A 16,941-nucleotide genomic window follows, 5' to 3' on the forward strand; every position below is an offset into this window, starting at 1 on the left:
CATCCTCAAATTATGCTCCAACCAATTAGCAAAAATCTTTTCTTTTATTTTTAATATGTGTTTTTCTAGTCAACACATCCCTGCAATTTGGAAGAAGTCTTGTATCGTCCCAGTCCCTAAAAAGAATGTCATTACTTGCATGAATGATCTACGTCCAGTGGCATTAACGTCCGCTGTCATGAAAGTTTGTGAACGTATTGTACTGCAACATCTGAAAAAACTTGTCATTAAATTCACTGATCCTTTGCAATTTGCCTATCAACAAAATAGAAGTACTGACGATGCAATTCTGACGGTGTTACATAAGATTTATTCACATCTTGATAAAGCTGGCAATTCAGTTCGAATAATGTTCTTTGATTTTTCAAGTGCTTTCAACACAATCCAGCCATCCCTATTAGCAAGAAAATTAATGTCAATGGAAATCCCAAGTGCAATGATATCATGGGTAACAAATTACCTTACCAATCGGGCACAGTATGTAAGATTGGGTTCTGTGTCATCAGGAATTACATATTCAAGTACAGGGGCACCACAGGGTACTGTGCTTGCTCCCTTTCTTTTTACCTTGTATACTGCTGATTGCCGAGCAACAGAAATGACTTGTCCTTTAGTTAAGTTTGCAGATGACTCCGCCATGGTGGGTTTGATTAGCAATGATGACTACTCAAGTTACTTACTTGAAATTGAACGCTTTGTCAACTATTGTGATAGAAATTACTTGGTTTTGAATGTTAATAAGACGAAGGAAATGTTAATTGATTTTCGTAAGCAGCCAATTGAGCCTGACCCAGTTGTTATAAAAGGTGTAAATGTTTGCAGAGTTGTGACTTATGAGTACCTGGGTATCACTATTGATAGTATATTATGCTGGCGTTTTCATGTTGAAGCAATGTTGAAAAAGCTTAATTCCCGTATGTATTGTCTTCGAAAATTAAGGTCTTTTAATGTAAGGAAAGAGATCCTGTCTGCATTTTACAATGCCGTTATCAGCAGTGTTTTAAGTTATTGTATTGTCTGTTGGGGTTGTAACATCTCAAGCAAGAGAAAGCTAGGCTTGACAAAATCATAAAAAAGGTGGAAACAATCATCGGAAATTCACAGCGACAAGTTGACCTTATCTACCATGATCGACTTGATAAGAAATTAACACTAACTCTGACCGATGAGACTCATCCTCTACATCACGACTTGGTCGATAAACGCATTGTTAGAAGTGGCAGACTTAGGCCACCGGTAGCCCGTACCCAGCGTTACGCAAACTCTTTTATTCCACAAGCTGTCAGTCTTTTTAACGCAAATTTTAATCGTGGAAATTAACGGCCATGTTCTTTGTGTCTCTGTTTTCGCTTTCATGGTCTTGTTTTTTGTGCTTTTTGACTTTGTATTTATTTTTGTATCGTTCGTCAAGCAGGCATTCAAATTGCCCTTTTAGGGATTTAATAAAGTTTTATCTTATCTTATCTTATCTTATCACTCATCGGCTCGCTTTCATTCCGCAGCCGTGAGTCGTTTCCGAGGTCGAATCGAATGCTGCCATAAACTTACACTGTAGTGTACGCTTGTCATGGAGGTAATAAGTCCAAGCGCTCGTGTAGACGGCATCGAGTGCCGTAGCAGTTCCGACAGTTAGGTCGAACAGTTAATACTCTATTTAAACCTTACAACTAATCAGTCAACAGATTATGCATAATCCTTCCCTGGCACTCCCCAAGTTTATTTACTCATCAGCAACTGTGTAGATTGCGCTCTAAAAAGAGTACAACGCTCCCAAAATTAACCCTTTTTAGCCTCATTTCGACCGTTGACACTGATTTCAATGAGTGAATATACTGTTGAAGTTGAACACTTTGATTTCACTATCTGGTTTTAGTGTTTTGTCGGTTGAGTACATTATTTATTGCCATTCAAAAGGGAAAACCCGAACCAATTTACTAAATCGCCTTTTTCTCAGTTCGGCATTTTGTCACATTGCAGCACGTTCAAAAGAGTTTAACTCGAGAACGCGTGAACGGAAGTTCACCAGATTTTCACAGACATTTGTCCAGTAGGTTGTCTCCAAAACCGTGTCTCAGTATTTTTATGAAGATTTTTAAAGTCGAGTTATTGCTGCTTAATTAGGCGGCATTGTAAGACTAATCGGTGGATAAACTGTGACTCAACGATGTGAAAAAACTAAGGCCTTTTGCAAAAATCTGAGACACGGTTTTGTAGCCAGTATTCTGAAGACCAATTGCCCGTTAACACCTAAACAATAGCCCCTCTCTGCTCAGACTTAAACTTTTTTACGTGAGACCACCCATTTTCTTTACACTTTCACTAAGATCTTCAAAAAAATTCATCGCACACTAATTTTCTTGATAAAACAAAAATATTCATAGAAATAGCTTTCAGGTGATATATAATACTTGGGTACAAGTACACATCTTGATGGCAAAATTCACGTTTGAAAATAGGTCGTCGCAAAGGCGGAAAGCTACCTTAATTGCAGCTGATACTTTTGTGAATGGTGTAAGCTGCTTGATATCGCTAAGGTTCTCCTTGGTATAATCAAATTCCCAAACCACTGATTATGTTCTTCAACCTTTGTAAAAATAGTGATTAGCTAAAACTTCTCCATCAAAAGTTTACAATTCTATAAAATCTGTATATTGCAATATTAAATCTTAACAAGAAAATAGAACGTAAATTGCCTAAGGGGCTATCGATAATAAAAGCTGATGCACAAGAAATGTAATTCCTTCGTTTTACTTGAAACCCCCTCCCTCCCCCCCCCCCAAACGATAGTTCTTATGCAAAATCAATTTCGTATAATGATGCCGTTTCTGACAAACCCACATGCACCTTTCCGATCCACACACCCATGAAAAAATACCGGAAGTGCACATTAATTAATAAACCTCCACCTTACGCGTTTCACTTTTTAAGACACACAACATTTTATACTCAAAATGTCGGTTTACCGCGCTGCGTACCGTACATGTCTCTGCACTGCACAGCTCTATACAGCAAAGTGTATCAATTTCAATTCAAAAATTAATTGCGACAGTGTTTCTTTTGTAATTCATGTTTGAACTCTTTTTTTTACTTCACAATCCTGCAGTAAATTCAGCTCCGCATTTTCCCCTTATGCGATTTTGACACATACAAAACGAAATAAGCTTTAACCCCCTCCCCTAAATGAAAGAATTACGTTTGTCGTGTGTCAGCTTTTATTATCGACGGCCCTTATGTTCTATATCCCTTCATAACATAAAATTCTAGTCATTCCCTTATGGTACTTGATACACACCGTAATACAAAGATTCAAAATTTTGCTAAAAATTTCCTTTTATGATCGATTATGGTCACCGTGTAAAGTTCGCAAACAAATTACAAAAAATTTTAACAGTATTTTAGATTCAAAAGGGCAAATTTATCTATTATTGAACTTTACTAAAATAAACATATTTTTCGAGGAAACTCCATTTTCCTGATATGAACTCCAAATGACATGTCAACATAAACAGCGGATCAATACTTTAACAGCTTTAGTGTCTCTTAAACTGACCCAAGGCATTTTCATTCACTGAAAAATTATTGAATGTTGTTTTGCGTATTTTATGGTCTAAGTTTGAACATATTGAGACTTCTGAAAACAAAACTGACAGGCAGGTGAATTCACTATTCCTTAAAAAGTAATTGCAATCATATACAGACAATGAAAGGTCTGTCTGATCCACAAATTCTGATTGTCATCTGTACATAATGTTTAATATCACAATATACAGAATATTATTTTTCTGACTCAGTGATAATGTTCAAAAACTGAATGACTTAAAATAACTCCAATACATACCCTATCATTAAAGACCGTCAAGTTTAGGGAGTATCTTGCATTAACAACATTCAATGAGAGCATATGGCATATTTAGAACAAGACTTTGGTACATCCCATTGTTTTCAACAGGATGGAAGGACCAATATACTTGGAAATAGGGGTGGTTGGGGTTGATTGACAGGTACTTACTTTGACATCAGCTGCATCTCTCTCTGTTGAAGTAACTGTATTGTATCCAGGGATTTGGCAAGTTCATACTTCAGTCTTCCGATCTCTTCCATAAGTTGCTTTTCCTGACCTGGTTTGTACATCCTTCCTTCCGATCCGCCAACACTGTTGATTTCCATGGAAGCATTTGACTGGCTATCCGTACTGCCATCTCTGTGAATGTCTTCATCACCTATCATGATACAATAACACACAAAGCTAACTAAGCAGGTGTTTATTTTATCCTTTGAATTATGGATTTCCAAGAGAATAATATACACCACTTTTACAACCCACAAAGACACCAGCACCTTTGAGTACTCAAGGAACACCAGGAATACCAAAATAAACCCTCGGAAAGAGATGTTAGACTGTGAATGTTATGATAGATTTTGTGTCTGGAAGGGGAATGCTAATGTAAGGGAGAAGTGCACCTCTCTCCTAAAGGACTTCAGTTTTTTTATGCTTTTCTAAGTTCCGTATCAAAACTTACAGACAGTGGATTGAAAATTTGAAGCTTTGTGTGCCAGGATCAGGTAATTGACACAGGAATGATGTCAATCTATAACATTTCACTGCCTAGGCAGGAAACTATCATGTAATCCACAGCATTGAATTTGGTAAATGCTAGAATTAACTGCTTACAGTACGTATTGAGAAAAGCTGTGGTGCCAGAATAGCAGTCTATCCTACACCATGGAAAAGAGTCTGATTTACATTTGTATTCATAGTGACTATCTTTGTTTTAAATAAATAGACAAATTAGATAGAATGAAATAAACACTATTTATGATAATTGCTGACAGAACTTATTATAGTAACTTAACGTTACCTTTAATATATATAAATAATTACTTGAGAATAAGCATGCATGCAGACATTGAACAGATGTGACAAATTAACATCAACAAACAAACAAACAAACTGGAAACGTTAGGGAATTATACACCTGCAAGTTGGGAAAGAAAGTTTAAGCTGAAATATGAATATATTTTGATTATTTTATGCAAGTTAATCATAAACATGCAAATGTATATTAGAATTTATAAGTCAAGCCCAATGTTGTGACCTGGTCATCATATCAATGGGTCATTCCGTTAGAATGATTTGTGGGTGGTCACATGATAATGTTAAGAATCTATGCAATTTTGATGATATTGCGTTGTTTAATTAAAGCTTCTTACCCATAGATGAATAGCTAACTTTTTGCACTACAGCAGCAGAAATGCAAAAAAGAAAATATGATGTATCCTATATAGCAGAGAATGAAGTGAATGAAGTTGTTGAAGGAAGATGGAACAAGAGGTACGTAGGCAAACGACCGTGGCAAAGAGAACACGGAGTTTCTAGCTTTCTCATACACTTGGCATTCCAAATGTTTGGATGAGCAAAAATGTTAATTTCTCAATCTGTGCAATTTATAATAAAGTAATCAACCAGTAGGTAGCAATTATTAACGTCTGAAAACTGGGCAACTCATTCTTTTTTATCATGAAATTTGACCTTTAGACACATTGCTGTCAACTCCGTATTTCTTTATATACCTTAAGCACATGAGCTCTGCTTCAGCACAAAATTGAGACCAAGTTTTCAAAACGTCTTCATGTTAAGTTGCCCTACTTCAATGATATACTCAAAACTTACAGACACAGAACTTTACTCAAAGATCCACCCACAAAATTATAACCTCCTTTGCACTGGGGACCAAATGACTGTTATAATTGAAAGCCACCAACAGCAATATCAGAAAGTCTGCCTTGTCTAACTGCTTTAGTACACACAGTGCAATGTACAATAGAGAGTGGCAATAACCCTATTTTTTTCTGGGTATAAACAAAGTAATGTTTTGAAAACTCATGCAATGGCCCTTACTCACACTATGACTTTCAAAGAATGTCACTTCATAAGATTTGTGTTTTGAATGACTTGCTTGTTAACGGTGGCTGAGTTTCCACACGTACGCCACTGATCCAAGATAATCTAGCACAGAGTTTCCTTCATTACCATAGAAACCACAAACGAACTCACGCCAATATCATCAAAAAGCCAATCAATCTCTTGCTAGTACTTGAATTTTGTAAAATATTCCTACAATTAATCTAACTGCCATACCGGTATTGAAACATACCTAACACACTATGAGGTTTGTAGGTTTGTGTTCCATTGAAAGTATGGGGAGAAATTATTCTGGCTGAAATATTTTAAAAAGCTAGTGCGCCTGATTAATATTGTAAATTGATAAAATTATTGAATATTTCAAACTTGGTATCCACTTTTCATGTACTGGAGCAGAACTTGTACAAAGATATGGCTGGGATACATCTTGATTTCAAGAGTTAAACTGGGTTGGCATTATCATATTCACTGATACCTGTAAAGGTGTAAAGATCTGCCCACAACCATTCCTTAGCACCTACAACAGATACAGATGCAAATATCATTGCTGTCATTAAAATGCGCTGCAATGCTAATAACAAAAGTACAATTTACACCGGTGGGAGTGACTTTGCCGGATGGAAACAGTCATTCAGTATTGGTAGCTGACTTTCTACAGTAATTCTATCCTTTTAAAAATATACATTCCATGCTTCTTTCATCTTGTATTTACATATTTCTTGGAATTCTCAATCCTGGGCTATAAACTTTTGATTGTAAATGTGATAAAAGTGGCAATCAGAATTATTCACCGCATAAATTGGTCCATATTTTGGTGCAAGACTAATCTCTTTTGAAAATCACAAGATGCAATGAAATGTAACTTGCAAAACAATAAATATTTACTCAGTTGCCCTGAGTACAATTAATATATATTAATATGTGACTCGCAAAATGAGGTATATGCATGGTAAGAGGTCATTTTTAGCACAAACACATAAATGACACCAACAAACAGCTTTTTACAGCAAAGATCAATAAGCTGGTGATTGTTGAAGCTTTGCAACAAATCTTTTTCAGAGTTATGGGCAAGGAGTAGTGAAACTAATTTACAATGATTTATTTTACATTTGATGCAATTACACCTTAGCACGGCTCTGATAACATCTTTAAAATACCATTTTATGCAACAAATAATAAATGCGCATACAACATTATAGACATATAAATGGCACATTAAAAGCAACATTGCGAACATGGCAAAATTTTCCATTTTTAAAGCAGCGATAGCCATGATATTCTTGCAGTGGAAACTGGTTGTCATGGTGATTAGATTAAGTTGCCAAGGTTACATGGGCAGAAAAATGAAGAAAATATCATATCATACTCTTATAGTGTTTCCGTGGAGGTAGATGAAGTTCTGAACGGTCGCGACTTCTTGACCGGCTTCTGCTGCGATGTCCTGTACAGGGTGTTGTCATGGCAACAAAAAGTGCAGAGAGTATAGGAAAGAAGTCAAAAAGTACACAGAGAAACACAGAACACAGACAGAAGCAATTAATGATACCACAGGAACATTAAAACAAAAGCAAAGTAAATTTGAAGTTACGAAAGAACACTTGATATCATTGGAAACTTTCTCATTTGGGACTTGATCGATTGCAGTGACTCTGACATAATAAAAGTTCAAATGGAAAATCTGAACAAATCACATACAATTCCAAAATCCTCTTTTTATGCAGATATAACAACAAAGACTCGGTGACAAACGCTAATATACACCTTTTAGATCAGACAGAAATTAAGGAAAACCCTTGACAGGTACGACCTGTGTTTCTAGAACTTAAATTTGAAAACTAAATTGATAGCAATTAGTTGTTTAAAATCTCAACTTCATTTGAAAAGCCAACAGTGTCCTATAAATTAACTGTTGCCTTTTCAAACTAAGTTGAGATTTTAACCAATTTACTTTGCATCAGAAAGTCTCAGGAATTCTATTGTATTTTCCAAGTTTTTTGTGCGGATGAACAAACACACAACATGTACGTATAAATACATATGTACTGGTACAAACATTGATGCATGCATATACATACATACATACATACATATATACATACATACAGGCAGTTGTCAGACTACATGTATTTCCAAATAATGGCCTGATATCCAGGCTTTGGGAACACTGTTGTACTGAATATCAACAAACATATAACTATAACCACCTGTTGACTTGAAAAAAAAAGAAACCTGATTGACTTTAGGCTAGTGCATGTGGTTTTACCAATCAATGAGACAGCCAAACGTTTTAAGAGTTTATTTCCTTAAGTTTTTAAAGAGCAGTTCAGTCTGCGGTTGACTACAGGCATTAATCTTGCCCCAATTACATTTGAATGCTTGACCTTTGACCTGAACACACTTTGACATTTTGACCAATCCCCCTTTAGGTTGCAAAAGTAAATCGAGTGGAACAAAAACACTGTCACAAAGGGAAGAGTGTTTTCCATTTGTTTATTCTAGACTATAAACTCTGAAATGACCCTGAGGAATATGCTTGGCAAAACAGACCCAGGGTCACTTTGGTTTAAATTCATTTACAGCCCTCAGAACACAATTACCACTGTACAGCCAGATCTAATTATTCTTTACTTTTTTCAAGCATCATGAATTCAAATATGCCGTCGGAGCTTATTTTCCGTCATTATTGTTAGTTTGGAAAATATTGTGATCACATAGAGGGTGCAAGCAGTAATTAAACCTTAAATGTACGTGAACACATGACACAGAAGTCTGAAAGTCTAAGTATAATGTTCTAGATGTGCAATCATCAAACACAAATTCAATGTTAAAGCAAATGAGAGTTTTTCTGGAATGACTAAGCTTGAATGACTAAGCTTACCACTCCTACTGCCAGCTAAGAACAAACAGACTGTTCTATCTGTCTGCATATTATGCGGAAAATTATCAGTTTCATCTGGATTTTAGATAATAAATGGATTTCTGGTTAACAAGTAACAATACCGTGCAGTAACAGTGAAATGAATTTACAAAACCCACAGCAGCTGTGAAAAAAAACATGTCAGTATAATTATTGAAATTTTTTAAAAATATACCTGATGCTGCTGCCATTCTGTTGATCCTAGCAATCATCAGTTTCAACTCAGCACTTTCTTCAACGCTATTTCTCCGTGGTTTTGTGATAGTTGGTTTGATTTCTTCCCTATCCATGGATCCCCCACCTCTCCGGTCTTTGGATCTTCCTCTGGATTTATCCTTGCTCCGTCCTCGACTCCTGTCTCGTTCCTGTTTCTTTCGCGCATCTTTGCTTCTGCTCCTCCTTGAAGGTCCGACATCAACAACATCAACGTCTGTATCACTTTTACCGATAGCAGAATCACCGGCATCACTATAGGTTTTCTCTACACAACAAAACAATACCAAATTTATAAGTTTTGTTACCAGTGATAACTGTCAAAATCTCTTGAAACTTGCTCTGTCAGTGTTACGGGACAAATGACAAACTTTTAGTGCCATTCTTACTAAACGAAAACAATTCCCCCCCCCCCCTCATTACCAAAACTTTGTTAAGATCTATATATTATCAATGGGCACGTTGGACTTCAACACTTGGAAACAGGGGTATAAGGTTTCCTGAAAATAATGAATGTAAAAGTGGATTGTTATGGATATAAACGTAAAAGTTATTTAAGGTAGAACGCTACTCGGGACAGATATTCAGGCCTTCAAATTTTATCAATTTTCTTCTGACCTACCACTTATGGGGGCTCATTTTGAAGCTCTTGGAGAAAGAAAAGTTTTCACCGTCTTAGTTTTCAAAAATCGAAAATTTTATTTTTTCCCATAGAGTTAACACAGGGATGGCGGCCATTTTGAATTTCAAATATCGAGAAATCGCAAGTTATTTGTCTCTCTGGTACCAAAGTTTGCACGGTGACCCCTGATTTTTATTCTTGCTTCGGTAAGAGAATGGTTGAAAGTTTCACTGAGGAAAGTTTGAGCAAAAGTTTAAGTCTTTCACTTTCGAGGTGCATATTACCTTAATGTCCTCACTAGTGGTGGTGTCACTTGGAGACAACAAACTATCAACCGGTCCACTTGACTTTCACATATTGCATTCACTGTAATTCTTTGCTAATCACTTTTTGTTTGTATGGTTTTCATTCATTGGTTTTAGTCTTTCCCAAGGTTTTCAACAAATAACACTCACTTACAAAAAATGGCAGGAGAGTGAAAAACAATTTTAATCACACCAAACCTTGTTTGTAATCCCTATAAGTTCATTGAGGATGGAATTTTGGACAAAGTGATCTTTGACCTGATAGACTATGCCTCACAATTAGGGATGGACCATTACATCTTGGGAAGTGGGGTGGTCACAATCAGATTGTGAATATTCTTTTACAAATGTAAATTTTTGAATTTTTTTCCCAGAGAGTTGTGATATGCTAATAATTTTTTTCTGATTAAACTCTCAGATTTATAATTTTTTGTGTTCTGATTTTATTCTTTTTATTTTCAAACTAGTCTGATGATTTTTTTTTCCTAATTTTTTACTTTGAAATTTTTTTTGTTTTTGACCACCCCTTCCCAAGATCTAGTGGCCCATCCCTTACATTGTATGGGTGGCTTACTGAAGTATAGGGGCATTCATAAAGGCAAAGTGTATTGTCATGCAAATTATTCGGGTTTTTTTGTAAATTGCATAAGATATGAATATTTACATGTAACATGATTTTTCTCATACTGCATAAACATGATGACTTTGTTCATGTGTTTATAACCCAACACTAGTATCCACTGTAACTTGATTTGTCTATAACAAGGTGACATGCAAAAATAAATGACAGTTCTGGATTAGCTGTGCAAAGCTCTGATGAAATGCACTGAAGTTTCACTGATATCTAGTTTAGGTCATCGACCGTATATACACCGTGTACATGTAAAAGGTTTGAAACTAGGACAGCTGGGTGTTTGTTTTAGCAACTGTGCATTGAGTACTGGCAGTAATTGCTCTGCATACAAATTAGGTTAAAACAGCAATACCAAGATATCCAGGAGTGTAAAAAAGAATCTTGTAAAGCACCTTAAATTTGGCAGTGTGGGTTATTGGTCTAGTTAGCTTACTGGGTAGCTTAATGTAGTGGCTAACTTACTGGCTACATGAAGCTTGCGTGCTGGCTGTAGCTTATGAGATACTGGCTAACACACTGGCTAACTTATAAGCTATAATTACTTCCATTTAGCAAAAAAGAAAACTGATCATGAGGTCTTCATTACAAAGAATTCCCTGAACAAACTTCTTCAAAGTGAAAAGCTGACTTAATTTATCATCCCATGAATGGATCTTGTCTCATCTTCCTGAAGGATAATTACATGAACTGCCACATTTGGGGAAATTCACCGGCTAACTATAGAAGCATCAAACTCAAAGATTCCCTTGACATTGTGCTGAAAAATGTTAATTTTTGATTCAGGTAAAGCCGGGCCATTTTGCCTTTAGAAAAGACAAAAAAACTAAATGAAGATGGTTGTTAATTACAATCAGGAGAATAGAAAGGCAAAAACATTAATTGATAGAGCATTACAATGTTTACAAAACTATAGTAATTTACTTTGAAAAGCTGGATTACAATGTCAATGTATTGTTTTCATGCTAAATGTCACACAATGAATAATTATGATCAGTGAATTATTGAACTGATATTTCATATGTAAATAGGTCAGGCAGAGCTAACAATAGTTTCAAAAGCAACAGCCTGGTACACATGAAATAATATAACTGCCATAATCCTTAAGGCATTATCTCTGGATAATATTGCCAGAGCAGAATATACATGTAGTCTAGGTGATGTATTATGTTTCTAGATTCAGTGCAGTAATTCTGATATTTCATGCACAGACTTTTACTGGATAATTACAAAATAAAGTCAAAAATTTGCAATTATTGGTAGTTTCATATTCAACTGTGCACTATTATGTTAACACTTTTCACAGTAAGTAAAAATCTCTGTAGTCATGGTAACCGATCCATTTAAGAGATTAGAGACAAATTTTAGGCATACCAAATGCAAATTCCTTTAACGTACTCTGATGTATCAATCTAATTTGGAACGGCTTCTGTTTTGATAAGGCAGAGAAACAACATGTCTCCAATGATATTAACTCAACTATACATTAATTCACCAGCACTAACTTCAAACCTACTGATCCAAAATATTTTCAAGCATTTATTAAAATCAAACTTTTGCAGACTGGAATCCTACCAAATTTCCTCTTTTCTTTACATGACAGAATCAAAAATGAAAGTTACCCACCTACAAACCCAACAATTTTCTTAAATCTATTTCCAAAGGTAAAAAAATGTACTTATATCGGTAAAGATATAATTAGCTACAACTTCAAACTCAACTGTAAACCACAGAGTATCATATACAGAGTGGCAACACTTGCATGCCTTTTGTTCCATGGTCGTCTCGGTAGACTATTGGCTTTTCATATTAAAATGAGCTTAAAAGGTGTTAAACTTTTTGGAAGCTTGGTTTGTGGTTGATAATTACACGAGATTATGCGAAACATACGACGAGATGGCATCGTACTGCCAGTCGCGTAGCAACCATAGTTACTTTGTGAGCTCTCAGGCCAGAAACACTGCCTCACGCCAATCAAAACATAACACGCCAGCAGTTTCATAAACATGTCCTTTCTTGGCGCACGTGTAAAAGACGGTATGACTGACCGTAAACCATTGAGTAAAACCAGACAGTATCGATAAAAGACTTTCAAATTTGGTTCAAACACACTCATTATTTATTCATAAAAATATGAGAGGAATTTTTAAAACGGTAAAATCCACTTTCCTGAAGCTCAAAACACTCCCGTTTTCGCCAGCACATCAATTCCGATCAGCACCACACGACAACAACAACACAAGCTTTGTCGAACATTCTTTCGCTTAACAATTGGTGAAAATCCGAAAATTACCGAAGGGTGCTTGGTCGGCACTCTTCGAAAAAGAGAGCCAAGAGCTTCGTGAGGCGAGGCAAACATGGATTGCTTACGTAACCGCTTCACGCCTTAAACAATAGCTGTTGCCACTCTGTCTATGATATTACTCTGTGTGTAAACTAAAAATATCAATGATGTTTGCTTTGAACATCATTTTATGTCGTGAACGATGACTGTAAGTATAAGGAGTGACTGATGTCACTCACATACAGTATTACATAGAGGCCCCTATGCATGCTTTCACCTTTTTAGCATAGGTGAGTTGGAGATCAGTGTGAATAGAAAAGCCTTTTTGATTCATTTGGTTGAATAATTACCATTGATGTACCAGTAGCAACCATCAATAGTCAATACAGATACTTTTATCTCTGGAGATTCTTTTTAATGTATTGTGGTTTGAAATTCTGGTCACAATGCCCAGCTCTCTCACAAAGTCTGACCTGAAGCTAGTTTTAGGTATAACCACAGGGGATTCAATCTCCGATGATGACGATGATGATGATTAAATATTTAAAAATGAAGATAAATAAACATATATATTTGGACTCAGTAAATTTATTGTTATTTTTGTTGTTATTGTTGTTGTCGTTGTTGATACTATTTGCAGAAAAGAACAAAGTATGCGCTGCAAATTTCAACACAGCCTAACTATAGGCCTACATGTGCGTCGCAAATTCAACACAGCCTAACTATACATGTGCGTTGCAAATTCAATACAGCCTAACTATACATGTGCGTTGCTGCCTAACTATACATGTGCGTTGCAAATTCAATACAGCCTAACATTACCCAAGGGGTGTCACTTCATTGCCACACACTTTTTTTCGATCGCCAAAAATGCACCTAGCATGCATCGAAATCGGTAAAATTCGTCGTAGGGTCAAAGCACATTAGTCCTTCTCAATAATACTCCAACATTTTTACCTCTTACCGATGAAAAGTCGAGAAATCAGCAAGTTTCTTCATTTTTAAATATTTAATCATCATCATCGTCATCATCGGAGATTGAATCCCCTGTGGTATAACTTCAAAATTTGATTCCAAATGTGAATGTCTACATTCAGTTGATCAACCTCAGTGAAACGTCTTGGTAAAAATATACGAGCTTCCCACCAAAGTGAGAAATTTCACTGTGGTTCAAATGTAACAATGAAAAAAAAACACATTTGAACTTGTCCAAGCAATTCATTTGAGGTCAAGCACATTTGCAAACTTTCCCTTGAAGTTTTGTCCACTCTTCAGAGAGCACAGAATGTCCAATCTGTGCAGGTATTGTGTTGAATTCACTCAACCATAGCATTGATTAGCTGAGGACAACACACTGGTCAATGGATCCACCAAACCATTGTCCAAAGAAGAAAAAACACTCTGGACACAAGCCCAATCAGATCTCATGATCAGCACAAATTTTACAGAAATTCAAACTGCTTTGCAATAGTACTATCTTTGGTGATGCAACTGATAACATCATACGCTGTTACGAATATTTTTTTTCTTACAGAATTGCGTCAGAAAATTTCTGTATTTAGCAGCCAGGAAAGTTGAAGACAAGAAAGAAATCTTCACGAACGGCGACTTTTATGACTATATTATTTCCAGATTGTTGAATATCATAGTTTCAGTTTTGGTAAGCTAGCTACGTCAAAATCTGTCATATAATATTTCTCTTGAACAAACCACAATAGCCGACAGACACACTGCAGATCATGACCAATAGCCAGGAGGTCTACAACAAAGACGCTATGGTACGTATATTGTTGTTGTCAATGTAGCTTTGACCCCAGGCTATGGTGACAGTGGTAAATGTCTCATCTTAGTCTTTGTCCGACAAAACATTCACACAAACACAGTCTGCAACATGCCCTGATTTATCACTCATAAACAGTGATCTTTATAAATTTGGACAAAAAAGAGTTAGGCACAAGGAGAAACCGGTAAATAAATGAGTCTCTGCAAAGTGTACCTACAATGACATCGTTTCTAAATTCAGTTTATTGGCTTTCAGCTTTAGAAGACTGACAGTGTCCCAACCACTTCAAACCAAACTGAATCAATATCAAATCTGATGTACCTTTCTTCATTCTATAGATTTTCAAATACCATTGTCAACACATATCTGTCAAATACAGACATGGAGCAAACAAATTCAAATTAACATTAAATTTGCTGCTGTTAATTTTTTTGATAAAAGTGATGTGCAATAAAAAAACAGTCCTACACTCATGAAATTACTATAATACACTGCTTTACAAAAGAAAAAAAATTGTGTTAATTTGAATTTACTACCTTGAATTCACAGGCAACTTGTGTTCAAACAGATTGGGATTTCTGAAAACAAATGGTTGTATTAAAGTACAAAATATTTCAAAATTTCTCAAGGTACATGTAGAGTGGGTTCTTCAGGGACAGATTTTCAGACTTTCAAACTTTAACAATTCTGTTCTGATTTACCACTTGTGGGGGCTCATTATAAAGTTCTTGGCGTGAGAAAAAATTTCACTATCTAGTCTTTTGAAAATCGAAAATTTTATTTTTCTTCAGTCATAGAGTTAACACAGGTATGGTAGCCATTTTGATTTTCAAATATCAGTAAATCTTGGGTAGTTTGTTTCTCTTGTACCAAAATTTGCACGGTGTTGGTGACCCCCGATTTTTAATCTTGATTTTGAAAGGAATGGTTGAAAGACTCCTTGAGAAAAGTTGAGCAAAAGTTTAAGTCTTTCACTTTCGAGGTGCATACATGCACACACACCTTAAATTGTATTCAAAATGGAAAGATAAGGAAAAAAGTACTCTACTTTTAAAAAAGTACATCCTTGATTTTTATAATATTTTCATTAATACATTGTAAGAGAATTAAAGTTCAAAACTGGCATGTACCGGTAGTTCAAACAGAGAGGGGGCACTTTTCAACTTACATAGTCCATATACTTAAACTCAAAGTCACTTAAACTTCAAGGAAAGCAATTTTCAAGGACTTTTTGAGATCTAAAATACCATTTCCCAGGCATCATTTTTACAATATATCATTTTTTGTATAAATTATATTCCATATCATTTGTACAATACTGGTGATTGATCATCTTGCCATTTTTGGAAACTGTGGATGGAAAATCAATTTTCCAGGACTTTCCAGGATTCAATTTCATTTTCAAGGACTTTTCCAGGAGGCTTTAAAATTCGAGGACTTTCCAGGAGCATATGGCCCCGGAATTTATTGATACATTTTCAGTAATATCTGACGCAGAGCGTCTGGTACTTCATATATTGTGTATGAGTATACACATATTGCCTGTCCATATGGGCAACAGCATATGTCTGTACCCTGAGGGGCTGTGAGTCACCCCCAAAAACGGATTGTTTCCCGAGGCCGAAGGCCAAGGGAAACAGTCCGATTTTGGGGGTGATAAGGGCCCAAGGGGTTAAAGACATATGCTGTTGCCCACATGGCCAGTCAATATTTGTTTTATAACACACCTCATCTGCGTTCATGTTTAAGAACGTACCATACATGTACACAAAACTTGTCGCATGTTGTAATATATATGTTGCACTGGTTCAGTAAGAAAAAGTTTTTCCCAACAGGATCGCAATACTTCTGCAAAACGTTCAATGCACCTTTGATTATCGTTTTTGTCCGTTTCGAGTCCTTGTTGGAAACCAGAACATTCAGTTCTTCTTCAGAAAGTAGGATAAACCTCACGACTATCGTTTCGATTGGCCGCAGACGACATCTTTGTTTACATTCTGGTCTGCACATGCGTCAATGTCGTTTTTGATGTCAGCGGGCATCATTTTTCAGAACTGATACCTGGCAGGCAACACTTCCAAAAAATGATGCCTGCATGACGTCATTTACGTAGATCAGCGCCAAAAAGAATGCATCCCACGTGACTATCAATTGGCAAATTAGAATACAGACTGCGGATGAGGTGTGTTATAAAAAAAAAATGAATATCAGCAAAATCAACTGCTTGAATCAACAGGTGGTTCAGTGCTACAGAGATGCCATA

At 36.0% G+C, this 16,941-nt stretch overlaps 1 protein-coding gene across 7 annotated transcripts in view; it reads right to left on the reverse strand.

Moving 5' to 3' along the window:
* LOC139119793 (uncharacterized) overlaps nucleotides 1–16,941 on the reverse strand; it is a 37,463-nt gene that overhangs the window by 14,725 nt on the left and 5,797 nt on the right. For 2 of the 7 annotated variants that reach the window (XR_011548993.1, XM_070683692.1), the window contains exons 2-5: nucleotides 9,016–9,321; nucleotides 7,290–7,364; nucleotides 6,399–6,440; nucleotides 4,010–4,220 (exon numbers count right to left, since the gene is read on the reverse strand). Coding sequence is in view for 5 of the 7 variants with exons in the window: in XM_070683692.1 (XP_070539793.1) it covers nucleotides 4,010–4,220; nucleotides 6,399–6,440; nucleotides 7,290–7,364; nucleotides 9,016–9,321 (634 nt within the window). In the remaining 2 variants the exon portion in view is untranslated. Of the gene's footprint in view, nucleotides 1–4,009; nucleotides 4,221–5,211; nucleotides 5,239–6,398; nucleotides 6,441–7,289; nucleotides 7,365–9,015; nucleotides 9,322–16,941 lie in introns of all 7 variants that reach the window. The other 5 variants (XR_011548994.1, XM_070683694.1, XM_070683691.1 and 2 more) reach the window with 4 other exon arrangements.

This window comes from Ptychodera flava, chromosome 20 (genome assembly GCF_041260155.1).
Source record: "Ptychodera flava strain L36383 chromosome 20, AS_Pfla_20210202, whole genome shotgun sequence".
In the NCBI taxonomy this organism is placed as follows: domain Eukaryota; kingdom Metazoa; phylum Hemichordata; class Enteropneusta; family Ptychoderidae; genus Ptychodera; species Ptychodera flava.